The sequence below is a fragment of the Perca fluviatilis genome, chromosome 5, assembly GCF_010015445.1.
Source record: "Perca fluviatilis chromosome 5, GENO_Pfluv_1.0, whole genome shotgun sequence".
NCBI lineage: Eukaryota > Metazoa > Chordata > Actinopteri > Perciformes > Percidae > Perca > Perca fluviatilis.
This window is the reverse complement of record NC_053116.1, coordinates 34917381-34931493: the sequence shown is the minus strand read 5'-3', so window position 1 is coordinate 34931493 and position 14113 is coordinate 34917381. Positions and strand designations below refer to the sequence as shown.

General features: G+C 43.6%; 1 protein-coding gene across 1 annotated transcript in view; it reads left to right on the top strand.

Moving 5' to 3' along the window:
- The window catches only part of myt1b (myelin transcription factor 1b), a 128516-nt gene that overhangs the window by 103459 nt on the left and 10944 nt on the right, over nt 1–14113 (top strand). Inside the window, 7 exon segments of the mRNA XM_039800460.1 lie at nt 1447–1780; nt 1782–2651; nt 5498–5608; nt 5860–5976; nt 9453–9667; nt 10104–10291; nt 13792–14046. Coding sequence (XP_039656394.1) covers nt 1447–1780; nt 1782–2651; nt 5498–5608; nt 5860–5976; nt 9453–9667; nt 10104–10291; nt 13792–14046 — 2090 coding nt within the window.

The following is a 14113-nucleotide window of genomic DNA, read 5'->3' as shown; positions in this document are numbered from 1 at the left end:
TTTTCTGCTTAAAAAAAGAAAATATTTCTGCTAATATTAACCGCAGGCGTCTTTGCCTCTTCTTCGCTGGTGAGGAAAAGTCTACTGCTACTTAGTCTCGCATTGCCAGACTTATCTCCACAGCATTGCGAAAAACGTGCTCTGGTTAATTTGCATATCTTTAAACCAATCACAATCGTCTCAGGCGGTGCTAAGCGCGGGACGGAGTGCCTTTGCAAAATAGCCTCGGGAAGTTTTGTCAGAACCTGTGTACGTTCAAAAGTAGCGTGCGACAGAAAACTAGGATTTGACAGATAGTCTAGCTAGCTGTCTGGATTTACCCTGCAGAGGTCTGAGGAGCAGTTAACCATAGTCCTCAGAAATCCACCAGACTTTTGTGCCAACACAAAGTAAAAAATGAGGAACATCCGGCAGAACTTGTGGCGGCAGGGGAACAATCCCGTAAATGAATCGTCGATAGACGTAACTGCAACTAAACTCTTAATGACTTAGAAATGGGTCGCTAAGAGTGACCCAGAAAGTCCTTGGACCACATCATTTGTGATGCAGATAGCATTTAGTGAGTGTGTAATAACACAGACAAGTGTTTGCTAGATGTATGGGGAAAGACAATAAATGAATCTATGGAGAAGTGCAGCTGTCTATGTTAATCCACCTGACAGATAGACAACAAAACTAAAAATTACAAAAAGTCACTACTATTTAGTCTCGCATTGCCAGACTGTAGTATGGTCTGGCTCCACCACCTATCTGTTCTGGGATAGGGGAAAAATGCTCTGGCTTGTTAATTTCTTTAAACCAACCACAACCGTCCTGGGCGGCGCTGAAATGAGTCAAGTTATTGGTTGCATTTGAAGCAGGAACTTTTACATCCAATCCCAGTAATGATGTTAACACATACAATTAGACAACACAGAGGCAACTCAGTAATATCCCTGCAGTTTTGGTCTTGATCCGTCTTGAAATAAAATCCAGAGTCCTCTTCATTCAAGAGGAAAAAATGCCATCGATTCCGAGACGAGACCTTCAAAAAGTGGTCTTGAGACCGGTCTTAAGACCAAGACCAGTCTCGAGTACTACAACACTGGCGCTAACCCCCGACAGCGGAGATAGCGAGAGGGAAGGGACGCATGGCGGATGTCTGGTTATGTCCCAGAAATGTACACCTGTTGAGCCAGACTACTAATATTACAGGAGCTGAGTTTCCATTCCTTCTAATGACCACTAGGGGACTTTGTGAGTGAGTTTCTTTTTGCTTCTTCTAGCTTCTTTACATCTAGACACTCTGTCCCAGCCGGTGTTTTTATATCACAGAGAATGACTTAGCAGGCAGGAAGGTGATGCCAGTGGTGATAAAGATAATGCTAACAATAGCTTTTAGCTCACTGCATGACTCACCTTTTTGTCCGTGTCACAGCTCTGACTTCTTCATCTCTGTTCCCACAGAGGAGTGTGTGATCATCGAGCCTGAGCTCGGAGCAGCGCCGCCCGCACCCAAGAAGTGTCAGTCTCACTCCCAGTGCACCGAAGAGGTGGCCAACTCTCTCCTCTACCTCGGCCGAGTCTCCGACAACAGTGCTCCAACTGTGGCCGTTCAGCAGCCTGTTGCTGTGGAGACGGAGGAGGATGTCGCCGTGGCAGCGGAGCGGGGTGAAGAAGTAAAGGACGAGCAGGAGGGGGACATAAATGAGGAGGAGGAGGAGGAGGTGGCACGCAGAGTTCAAGTACTGGAAGAGTCATCTGTTCTGCAGAAGGAGGCAGCTGAAGAGGAGTTGGAGGAGGGAGGAGGAGGAGGAGGAGGTAGAAGATGAGAAAGAGTGCCCAGAAAGGAGCAACCATGTGAGCCAGGAGAACCACCAATATCTGCCCGAAGATGTCCGCCATGAACAGAACAAGGAAGAAGAGGAGGAGGAGGAGGAGGAAGAGATGGCAACGCCAGCACAGCAAAGGCGGGGCACTCTAGCAGAAGAAGAGGAGGATGAGGAAGGCGATGAAGAGGACCACAGGGAGGTGAATCACATTCTGCCCATTTCTGACGCGCCAACTGCCATCCGCACCATCACCAGCACCGCCGCAGCTCAGGGAACACACATCACGGCTGGAGACCACAGGGCCAGTCCTCTGGAGGACTACAACTCACACAGGGCGAGTCCCCTCGAGAACTACAACACCAACAAATATGACTCTCATAAACCTAGCCCGCTTCAAAACTACAAGGCCAGCCCTCCTTTAAGCTACGGCTCTCACAGGGCCAGTCCGCTGGAGGAATACATAACCAGCCTTCGAGGCGAGAACTATAAAATCCACAAAGCCGCGTCCTCCGCCTCTCCTGACATCATCGAGGTGCGATCAGACAGGTCCGAGGAGAGGGACTTTGACGACGTGGACGGGGATGACGAGCGCGACGACGAAGACAGCTTGTCGCAGCGCTCCACGGTGACGGACGAGTCCGAGATGTTTGACATTACCCGAGGGAACCTGGGCCTGCTGGAGCAAGCCATCGCCCTGAAGGCAGAGCAGGTGAAGCCGGCCGGGCCCAGAGAGCTGCTCCGCGCCCCAGATATCCACCACCAGCGATACTTCACCATGGATGACAGGCCCAAGCACCTGGACGTCATCCGCAAGAGCTACTTCAGCAAAGGTAGGGCAGAGTGGAGCAACTAAAGGGAAGTGGGGGGGGGGGCAGAGCTACAACATGTACTGACTGAGACACGAAAGTTGCTTATGTAGGCAATACATCAGGAACATTTAGTCCTTTTATTTATGTCTTTTTTTCAAGCTACGTTAGCATCATTTGATAGTGCTCTGCAAATTCAGGAGGACAAACCAGGAAGCAATACAAAAAAAAAGAGTGAATTGGCTTTTTCATACATCAAAGGCAGAAACTCCTCTTGATTTTGGGAAATATGCTTATTTGCTTTTATTTTTTTATTTATTTTTTAACCAAGAATTAGATGAGAGGATTGGTACCCGTCTCGTGTGCTAAATGTGGAGCTAGAGCTGTAAGACAATTAGCTTAGCTTAGCATAAAGACTGGAAGCTGAGACAAACAGAGAAAGTTTCAGTGTCGTAGCAACGAGTGAGAGCGTAGAGCATATTCCCATCTTTCCCTGCTCATTACTGCATTAGCATGTGATCACGACGTTGCACTGACACATTTAAAGTGTGATGGAGTACCTATCTCAAGAAGGTTTCACATTTTTGGAAAGTTTACTTTTGTTCCATAATGCCATGGATGGAAAACAATGGTTTCCTCAAAAGAAAACCCACGCAAAAGTGTATCGTAAACTTTTAACAAATGGCGAGTCGTAAACTCGCATTTGTAACCAATCGGCCAAAAACGCATGAAACCACCTGTATGGTTCGCCAAACTGATTGAGCCATGCGTTTGAGTGAACAGCAAATGATGTTCTGAAATTAATTCTGGGAGCAGAGCGAACAAACAAACACAATGTACCAAATAAAGAGCGATGAGTCACAGAGCTTTGTTTCGATCCGCCCTTCTCCATTGTGATATGGATGAAGTGGTTCCAGCTGAATAGACTTGAAGAGCAGAGAGGAAGTGCTCGAAGAGAGGGTGAAAAGGGACAACAGCGAGAGAGAGAGAGAGAGAGAGAGAGAGAGAGAGAGAGAGAGAGATGACAACATGTTAGAGAGAAAGAGAAAGGAGGAGTGCAGGTTGTTCCCCAGTCAGCGGTGGAGTGTTTGTTTACATGCTGCATGTGTTCGGGCCTTGCATTTCACAGTTGGCACGGTGCCCACAGTATTGCAGTAGTGTGATTACATGCCTGGCAGTGCTGCCCTCTCCTTGGCCTCCACTCCCTCCCGTGGTGGCGTTCCTGTTCTGCTCAACACTAATTAGGAGATGCATGTCGCGTTAACATTCAATTTGAAGGCCAATAGAGCATCGCGCCGTCCTCTTGCTCCGTTTTTCTCTCTCCAGTGCCACCGATACTGGCTTGCCTACCTCTAGTAGCAGCAGGGAGGGGTAGGATCATTTTGGATATCATACTATGACACAGAGTTGGGTTTTTGTTTTTGTTTTAAAGGCTGCATTACAGTAAAGTGATGTCATTTTCTGAACTTACCAGACTGTTCTAGCTGTCTATTATTTGTCTTTAACCACTCATTGTGTAAATATTTTGTGAAAGCACCAATAGCCAACCTTACAATATTGCCCCAATATCGACGAATTATCGATGATTATCACAGGATAACTAGGTCGACCCTATTTGGGTTGACTTTCTTTTATTGGATTTCAGCCTAGGAAGCATTTAGAAAAAAACACATAAATCACTTTTAGACTATTGCACAAAACAACTTGTGCATTTACAGAGATACATAAGACATTAGGAGCAGATACAGATGGTGTCGCTTTTGTACAGTTGTCTGAAATATGTCTAGATTTCACGCTCAGCCAAGCAGACTGTCTGATTGCATTATCCACTTGCTTTTGTCCTCCTCATTCAACCCACCTTCCCCTATCATCTTATCTCTCCTTCGCCTCTCCTTCTTTCATCCTCTCCTCTCCTCTCCTCTCCTCTCCTCTCCTCTCCTCTCCACTCCACTCAGAGTTCCATCTCCTTATTCTTTAGAGATCATCGCCATTTGTTCCATTTCCAATTCCCAGTGTCAGGCTGTCTTATAGGAGAAAAAAAAGTGACGAGGGGCAAGGGCAGTCTGACAGTGATAGAAACCCACCAGCTCTCCATACTGTGGAGTTAGACATCAAGTACTGTAATACCAGTTTAATCGTGATGAGTTCATGTTCTGATCAGAACTCAGTCGCTGCTAAATATCTCACTTTGAGGATTTTAGTATTACCGAGCCATTCACTCTTCACCATTTGACATACTGCTGCTAGAGAATACAAACAACCAAAATAGAAAATTGAAAGCTAAAAACAGGGGCTTTCTGTGAACTCTACTCCAGCCCAGTAAAAAAAAAATCCTACCCTACCTATGTTATGTAACTTAAAAATAGTAACATCAGACAATTCTTGCCTCTTTTTAGGTGGCAGGAGTGAAAATTCAACCTTATCATTTGTTGGGTTTGCTGGTTTCAGAATGATGAAGACAGTTGGAGAACAATTAGATACAAACAGAGGATGTAGGCTCTACAGGATCATGTCTTTCCCAATGATTATTAGGCATTCTATTATCAAACAGCTTGAAAAATAGTGCATATATCTGCTACATGGTAAAACAAGCATGCCCCCAGACCTTTTTGATTTGGTTCACTGACTTGGTTCTCTAAAACTATGCAGATAGGGATCAAAGTAATAGTGTGTTTTCTGCTTGGCACCATCTCTCCATGTGATTGTAAAGAGACTGTCTGTAGCCATGACTACAGGTCCATTAAATGCCCAGTTCCCTGCTTTTCTCTGATTAAGGTTCACCTCATATTGCTGTATTTATGGTTTTGAAAGAGTCTTTTAAAAAGTATGGATTAGATTGTGGATTTTTTTTAATGATCCTGTGATTGTGTGTGTGTGTGTGTACGTTGTCTTCTCCTCAGTTCTGGCCATGCATGAAAATGTGCTGAAGTGTCCAACCCCCGGCTGTACCGGTCAGGGCCATGTTAACAGCAACCGTAACACACATCGCAGGTATTCATACACACATTGCATTATAGTATCTGTGTCAATCTCTATTTGTGTTTTGAGTGTGTTTGTGTTTCTGCAGATGAGAGCGTTCTGCGCAGGGCACGCAGTTCCCTTTGTGCATTTGCAAGCTCACATATTCATATATGCAGGACAGCGAATGTGTCAGTCCACATCAGTGTGATGCAGATTTACACGGTCAGCAGCACCCTCTCCTTTTGATATTCATCTTTTTTTCTTTTCCGCCATCCCTCCAGTCTTTCTGGATGCCCCATTGCTGCTGCAGAGAAGCTGTCCAAGGGCCACGATAAGCAGCTTCTCTCTCAGCCAGGCGGCGAGCACCTCAAAGGAAGTCCCAACGACAGAGTGTTAAGGTGGGTGATCACAGAAGTATCCAATCACACACTTAAGTCATTTCAAATAGCTCTTTTTACATTTCTGCCTTGTTATTAGATAAGTATGGAGCCCAAATGCCGGCAAAAAACAGCAAGAGCTTATCAGACGTATCAAAAATATAACAGAATACATTAATTAATAATACTGTTAATTACATCATTAAAATGGAAAGAGAAATATAAAGCTTTATACTTGCCCTTTAACTTTCCCCCCTATCAAAATGTCCTGTACCTCCTTCTGTGCTAATTATCTATTTGCAAACACCATATGCCTATCTCCATTAGATTATCTACCATTATTGTACCTGCAGTGTTAGCTGTTAACTGGAGTGAGTATATTCATGGTAACGGACTCAGTGCCAGTTTATCAATTAACATGTACCAATTTCAGGGCTGCAACCGTTATGATAAAACGTTGAGTGGGACCATTTGTACAATAGAAGGTAGAAGGTATTTCTCTTCATCAAGAACCACAATGGAAATAAGTCTTGAGCCCACGGGACTAGTATTACCTGGGGCCTTCTAGTAATTATAGGAATAATTGCGGAGGTCGTCTGTGATCTTAATCCTGTGCGAATCTGCCATGTCTGTAATTTGTCAAGTCACAATTCCCCCGCAAAATGACCTACCATATTTCGCGTGATTCGGGATGGTATTGGCAATTATGAATGAAAGTTTTGACAGACCCTTGACGTCATATGCGGGGGATTATGTCAGTAAATTCGTGTAAAATACATACTTCCTTCCCTTCTGAGTTTAATCAGCTAATCATTTCAGCTGGACTTGTAGGCCATTATATTACTGGGTAGTTTAATTTAAAATAAAACATCGGATTTTATAAACTAAATGTGTTTTGTGTGCAAAAATCCTAATTTGTAAAGTAACTAGTAACTAAAGCTGTCAGAGTAATGTGGTGGAGTAAAAAGTACAATATTTCTCTCTGAAATGTAGCGGAGTAGAAGTACAAAGTGGCATGAAAAGAAAAGACTCAAGTAAAGTACAAGTACCCTAAATTTGTACAGTACCTGAGTAAATGTACGTAGTTACATTCCACCACTGGTTTTTGAGGCTCCATAGATCAGAGATCTTCACCTTTCTATGCAAAAAAAGTGTTGTGTAAAGGCTTCAGGCTGCCCACACGTTATTGTAGGCCCAGTTTAATATGCATCTTAATTTTATACAATAAATGTAGTATGGAATTCCTGCTCCATCTCTCTTTCAGTTAAGGGGTACTTGGTTTAAAAAACCTTGAAGAATCCTGCCATAGATGAATGTAGATGAAGGTGAATGACAAGATCTATCGTATCTAAGCCCAGACCGGGCATAGTGAACCTTTCACAAACTTGAAAGCTGTCTCCTCCAGTCCAAGCTCGGCACAGTTGAGTCCCTCTCAAGGTTAGCTACTTTACTACTGAGAGGCACAGAGAAAGACCTTGGTTGGTGTTAGTGCCCCTTGCGAGAGGTGAAGCTGGTTTGTGAATGGCTCAGTATAGCGAGAGGCGTTGAGTGCGGTTCAATCATTACTGTCACCTCAAACACTGAGCTCTCTCTATCCCCATTCATCTCCCTGAACCGGTCAGACACCGCGATCACGGCCAGAAGAATGATAATTAACACAAACCAGACACTGGTATTATGCTAAGTCCGCGCTCTTCCTCGTTGGTATTTTAATTAATAATGCAGCCGATAAGCTAATTATGCAAGTTACAGGGGCCATGCGGGGGGATAGGGAAAAAATAATTGCTTTCCTTGAGGAAAACCTCATCAGTGGTCGGACAAAGCATTGAGGATTAAAACATAATAAGGCTTGCTTTGTTTTTCCTCCTCAGATTGTTATTAAAATGAGCTTGGTTGTCTGTTATGTACAGGGCTGAAGAATTTCCTCATGCAATCCATGTTCTAATGGAATCCATGTTGCATAAATAAAAAGGGGGGAAAAAATCCCCTGTGATCAGTGGTAGAAAGTTTTTTTTTTTTTTTTGCTGTCATGAAAATACTGCTTTGGATTGCCTAAGATTTTTTATTTATTTATATGCACATTAAAATCAAGACAACAGAAACACAAAAAGAAAAGAAAAATACAAGAAAGATTGTGTAGGTGAGATCAAGAACCCCCCCCCCCCCGGGCTTTATAGAAGGAATCTCATCTAAGGAAGAGAAGAATAAAATATTATGTAAATAAATAAATTACAAATGTCCGTAAATCTACAAAAAAAAACATAAGTAAGCATGGAATTAGTCTATATCGACGACGTTTCATTTCCGGGGTTGTTCAGGTGCCGCCGTTGATTCCGCAGGATGTCCCTTATTTACAGCCGGATGTCCGTCACTTTCCCCTTTCTTTGTGTTGGCATTTTGAACTTGGATTTCTGAGGACTGTGGTTAACTGCTCCTCAGATCTCTGCAGGGTAAATCCAGACAGCTAGCTAGACTATCTGTCCAATCTGAGTTTTCTCTCGCACGACTAAAACAACTTTTGAACGTACACGTGTTCCACCAAAACAAGTTCCTTCCCGAGGCTATTTTGCAGAGGCACTGGGCCTGCTGCTGGTGCTTAGCACCACCCAAGACGATTGTGATTGGTTTAAAGAAATGCCAATAAACCAGAGCACGTTCCACTCCCGTCCCAGAATGCTGTGTTCACTAGCCAGACCCTCTGCCGCAGCGCTGTGGAGGAAGGTCTGGCAATGCACGGAATTAGTTAAACACAAGTAAGCATGGAATTAAGATGCAAGCATGTATGTGTGCCACAGCGTGGAGGCCACCCCGACAGCAGTGTGACTACAGGCCAGGTCATGTACTGGAGCTTATTAATGGGCATATGGTCGGAGACCAGAGACTGTGATACATCAGTTATACAGAAGGCAGAAGTGCGAGGAAAAAAAACCTGCTGGGCCAAAGGGGGGGGAGGGCTTTGGAGCCTCCCTCTTTCACCACTCCTTCTTCTTTCTTTCTTTCCTCCTCCTCCTCTCTTCTTTCTCTCGTCCGCCGCCCTTCTGCCTTCTAACCCCGGTCTATCAGTGGATTTACGCCAACAGGTCTGACAAAAGCCCAGGCTCTCCAGGAAAACGAGAGGGCTTAAAGCTCATAAATTCCATGCTGTACAACATGCAAATGTGCCCTCTGCTGATAAGAGAGCTTTTAATCCTGCTGCACTCCTGCTAAGTACACTGTTGCCCCTATCTTTACTCTCTCTCTATGTCACTCTACCTTCCTCTCTCATTCTCTTTTTTCCCCCCCTCTCTTTATTTGTTTTTTGTGTGTGGATCGTGCAACTCTTTACTGCGTCGATCCTCTTTTATATCCCATCTCTCCTTGTCTTATTCTATTCTACTTTCTCCTTTATTTTGTCTTAATCCCCATCCCCTGCCTCCCTCTTAACACCCCCCTCCCCACACACACCCCAAACCCAGCCCTACTCTGACATCCTCTCACTCTCCCTTTCCTCCTCACAGGCCCATGTGCTTTGTGAAGCAGCTGGAGGTGCCCCAGTATGGCAGCTACCGGCCCAACATGGCGCCCGCCACGCCTCGCGCCAACCTTGCCAAGGAGCTGGAGAAGTACTCCAAGGTGTCCTTCGATTATGCGGCCTTCGACGCTCAAGTGTTCGGGAAGCGCATGCTCGCTCCAAAGATGCCCACCAGCGAAACGTCACCCAAAGCCTTCAAAAGTAAGAGAGGACCGCTGGCTGCTTTTTATACGAATGACAAAGGCACGCTGTTTCTTTTTGCTAAGCTAATCAGCTGCCAGCTCTAGCTTCATATGCAGTGTACAGACATGAGAGTGTTCTCAATCTTCTCCCTCAGCAAGAAAGAAAAGTAATATTTCTTAACTGTCAAACTATTCCTTTAAAGCCCCGCTAAGATTTGTGTAATACACATGCTTTCTCCCAACAAAAGAAAATTCAGATTTTCTCCCCCTTTTCCTTTATTGTTTCTTACTTTTTTGTCTTTTTCTTTTTTCTTATTTTATTAGTTTTAATTACCACACCCAGCATTTAAAGCGGTGATCCACGCAAGGACATATATGTACAGTACGCCTTTTGTGTCTATGTATCCTATTTTTATGATCATCTGATCTAAAGTTGACTTTGCGTCCACCTACAGCTAAGCCCTCGTTCCCCAAGTCCCCATCACCCAGCCTCAGTCTCCATGGCTACGGGAAGAGCTCCTCCCTGGCCTACGACTACTCCCATGATGCCGAGGCCGCTCACATGGCTGCCACTGCCATCCTGAACCTGTCTACACGCTGCTGGGAGAAACCTGAGAACCTCAGCACCAAACCCCCAAACAAGGTAAGCAGACCATAATTATCCACATGTATGTGTTCATTCCATGTTAATTAGCACTGATTAAGGATTGCAATAAAAAAAAAAAAAAAGACAGTATGGGGAAAAAAAAGCCCTTCATCGCCTAATTAGATATATACAAGGACATACACACATACTCACTCACACACATACAGAAAAAAACAAAAAATAACAAATAGGATAAAATAAAATAAGATAGCAAAAGATAGATGAAGTAACTAGTGTGCAAGTAGCATAATGGTGCAACACTGTAATGTGTGAGGTAATAAGAGAGTTATCTCACACACAGCTGTGAATTGTTGTACACTTTTTGATGGAATAGGTCTTAGGGAGATCCAAAGATAAAATTACAAATATGCGATGAATCAGTTGTTTATGGGTGATGTCATTGTTACAAAAGTGTTACCCCTTTCTTCTCTTCTTAGCATAGTAGTGGGTAGCAAATGGGTGTTCCTCTCCTCTCCTCTGCTGTCTTTTGCTCATTTTTTTGTCTCCCCCCCCTCCCCATCAACTCTGCATGAATATATAATCAGGAGGCATTGGCTTACAGGATGGTGTTGAGATGCAGTTGCATCACCTCTTCGTCCTCTTTTATGCTTTCATCCCTCCATCCCACACACTTTTCAAGTTGTTATTGAATTTGGCTGACTGCCAGTTCCCTGGATTACTTTGCCACCAGGTAGCCTTTTTTCATTATCTGCCGGACGGATCTTCCACCCTTTCTCAACCCCCGCCACTCTTTCTGTTGATTTTCTTTTCACATCTCCTTTTTTTACTCTCTTCTCTCTCCCTCTCTTCCTCCCTATGCAAGTCTCTGTGTTTCTCTGTCTGTCTATCTCTTACTCACTCCCTCGTTCCCCACCCTGTGCACAGGAGGTGTAATTGGAGCACCACTTCCCCCATATTGTGATTTTTAAAAGCCTTTTTGCCTCACAGAGGAGAGAAAGTGACTGCTTCATCATTTTTCCGATTTCCTGACATGGTTTTAGAAAGATAAAAAGTGAAGATTAACGTCTCTGGCAGCACAGCAGAGGGAGGTGTTGTTCGTGCGAGGCGCCGATCCAAGAGCAGGCCTTAGCCTGCGCAGTGTTAACGGCGCAGATCAACCTGGGACTGATCTGGAATCAGAGTCGGAGCCAGTTGAAATCCAATATTGAAACATTGGAACACTGAGCTCATCAACCAGGGATATTTCTGGGAACTGTTCCCGTTTTTCTCTCTTCTCCTAACCCCTTTGATTTTTCTGGCCCTTGACCAGCCCGTACGAGCGCCATTTTAGATGAATAGTGAAAACATGGCTCATCTCACCCCTCTTTTTCTGTTCACCTGCCAGCACTATAATAGAGCACGGAGAGATGAACTGGGGTTGGTGCTGTTGGCGAAGTATTACCCGACTACATTAGATATCATTACTAACATGCTTAAGCGATCAAGCACTCAAACATGTAGCGCTCTGAAAAAGTGCATCACAATTATGGCTGAACGATTTGGGGAAACAATGTAATTGCGATTTTTCCCACCAGATATTGCGATTACGATTCAATTTGCGTTTTATTTTATTTTTTAAGTTTAGCTAAAGTTCAATATTCATTGTGTAACAGATAAAACATGTCATGGATCATTATAACATGAGACACCATCAAAACCGCTCTATATTCTTATGCAAGGATGAGAACATTGAACAGTCAAACACAGAACATTTATCACAAAAGCTAAAGTTATAATAATAAAAAAAACAATTCCAATAAAAAAAATATCAGTACTTTCCTGTAAACTGAAAGGTCTGATATGTCTCAGTTTAATAGCAGCATCTACACGTTGCACCTCCTCCGATCATGTTAAATAAAGTAGTTTGAAATAAAAATAGGACATTTCTGTAACATTATTCCAGCATTTATTTAGGACTTATGAAAAAAAACTGTAAATATAATAATAAAAAGAGGAATAGAAAATGTTAAACCAAATGTTACACCCAAACCTCCAACTAAACATTGCACATTCGATTAATCGCGGTCTTCACGATTAGCTAATTGCATTCTTTCAAATTGATTTGAAAACGATTAATCATTCAGCCCTAATCCCACTACTGTATGGCTGTATTAATGCTTGTTTGGTACATGCTTGAGGGCAATTTTACAAGCAAATGAAGGTGGATGGGCGAAAACAGGACCAAATCAATCATTTCACCACATGGAAGTTTAGTTTAAGCTGACTCTAGATCCCTCCCTGAATGCAAGTGTGGATTATATGAAGTTATGATTCAGAAAAATGTAGGTATGTCAATGAATGTATAGCGCTGCGACTGAATCGGCTCAAGAGGGTAATTCAATAATCACAGTCATCATTATGCAGGACTGCCTCTCATATACACTGAAGTGCACCAGAGGAGACTGCATTACTCATTTGTATTTGAGAATACTTATGTATTAATTAGCACATTTTCTCTATTTATTTTCTCCCAGTTACCAACTACGTTTGGAGCACCATGGTTTTCAGTGTTAAAGAAAAGAAAAGTAAATACAATGTACAGACCCAATGAGTCTTTATCTTTGGGTCCCCTAGCCAATAGGAGCGAGCTACCTAGCTAGCTAGCTGTTGCCATAATGAACCAAAAAACGATTTCCTCTCCATAATACAAATATATTCCTAAAATATATATATATATATAATTTTTTTATTAAATTATTTGAAATAAAGTATTGGTTCATTTATATATTTTACTTTATGTGTTCATATGATTATTTATTTCATATTGTCTTATTTATTTATAAAAGAAGAAAGTGGCAGGAGCGCTTCAGGTATCCTTTTAACCACCATTATGGAAGGGAATAAAGTACACGGAAAGGAGTAAGAATTAGTATTAAAAAAACTCATATGTCCAGGCACTCAAGGTTGGTTACAAAAAGTGATAAAAGGCCTTTAATTAACAGGGCAAGACACTCTTTGTGTCACCACACCCTGAGGAAGGCTCAAGCCGATATGCGTCTTGCCCTGTTAACTAAAGGCCTTTTATCACTTTTAATTTTTTTTTAAGACTATTTTTTGAGCATTTTAGGCCTTTATTATATAAGACAGCTGAAGATGTGAAAGGGGAGAGAGAGGGGGAATGACATGCAGCAAAGGGCCGCAGGTCGAAGTTGAACCTGCGGCCGCTATGACAAGGACTAAGCCTTTGTACATGGGGCGCTACTCGCTCCGAAGCTAATCACCGTCACTCTCTCACTCGCTCTACTCCCCCCCACCCCCCCACCCTTCCTCACGCACACGCCGGCCCTGCTATTCTCTTAAAGAGATCGACGCACACACCAACGCACAAGTGTAAACTTCAGGCCACTTACGTAGGCCACGGCGAAAGCTCTGCCTGGAGCCTCCGCAGAACCATAAATCACGCTTAACTATGGAGTTATTTCATCATTGGTTGTATGGAAAGCTGCTGCTGATGTTGTGATGCAGCCTCAGTCCCGAGTGTCTCCTGTGTTCTCCAGGAAATAAACATTGAGGTGGACGAGAACGGCACCCTGGACCTGAGTATGAAGAAGCCCATTAAACGAGAGGGCAGTCTGTCCGGCACCAGCCCCGGGGTTCGGTCCCCGGACCCTTCCTCCTCCTCTTCCTCACTCCATCACGGTGGAAGCAGCGGGATGACGTCACCAAACCTAAACGCCTACAAGCAGGAGGAGTGGGAGGGACCTCTGGATTACACCAAACCCAACCGCCAAAGGGAGGAGGAAATGGACGAGGTCGGTACAATTAGACGGAGCAAACAAAGTACATACCTCCAAACACGCAGTGTTTCCTGTGATAATA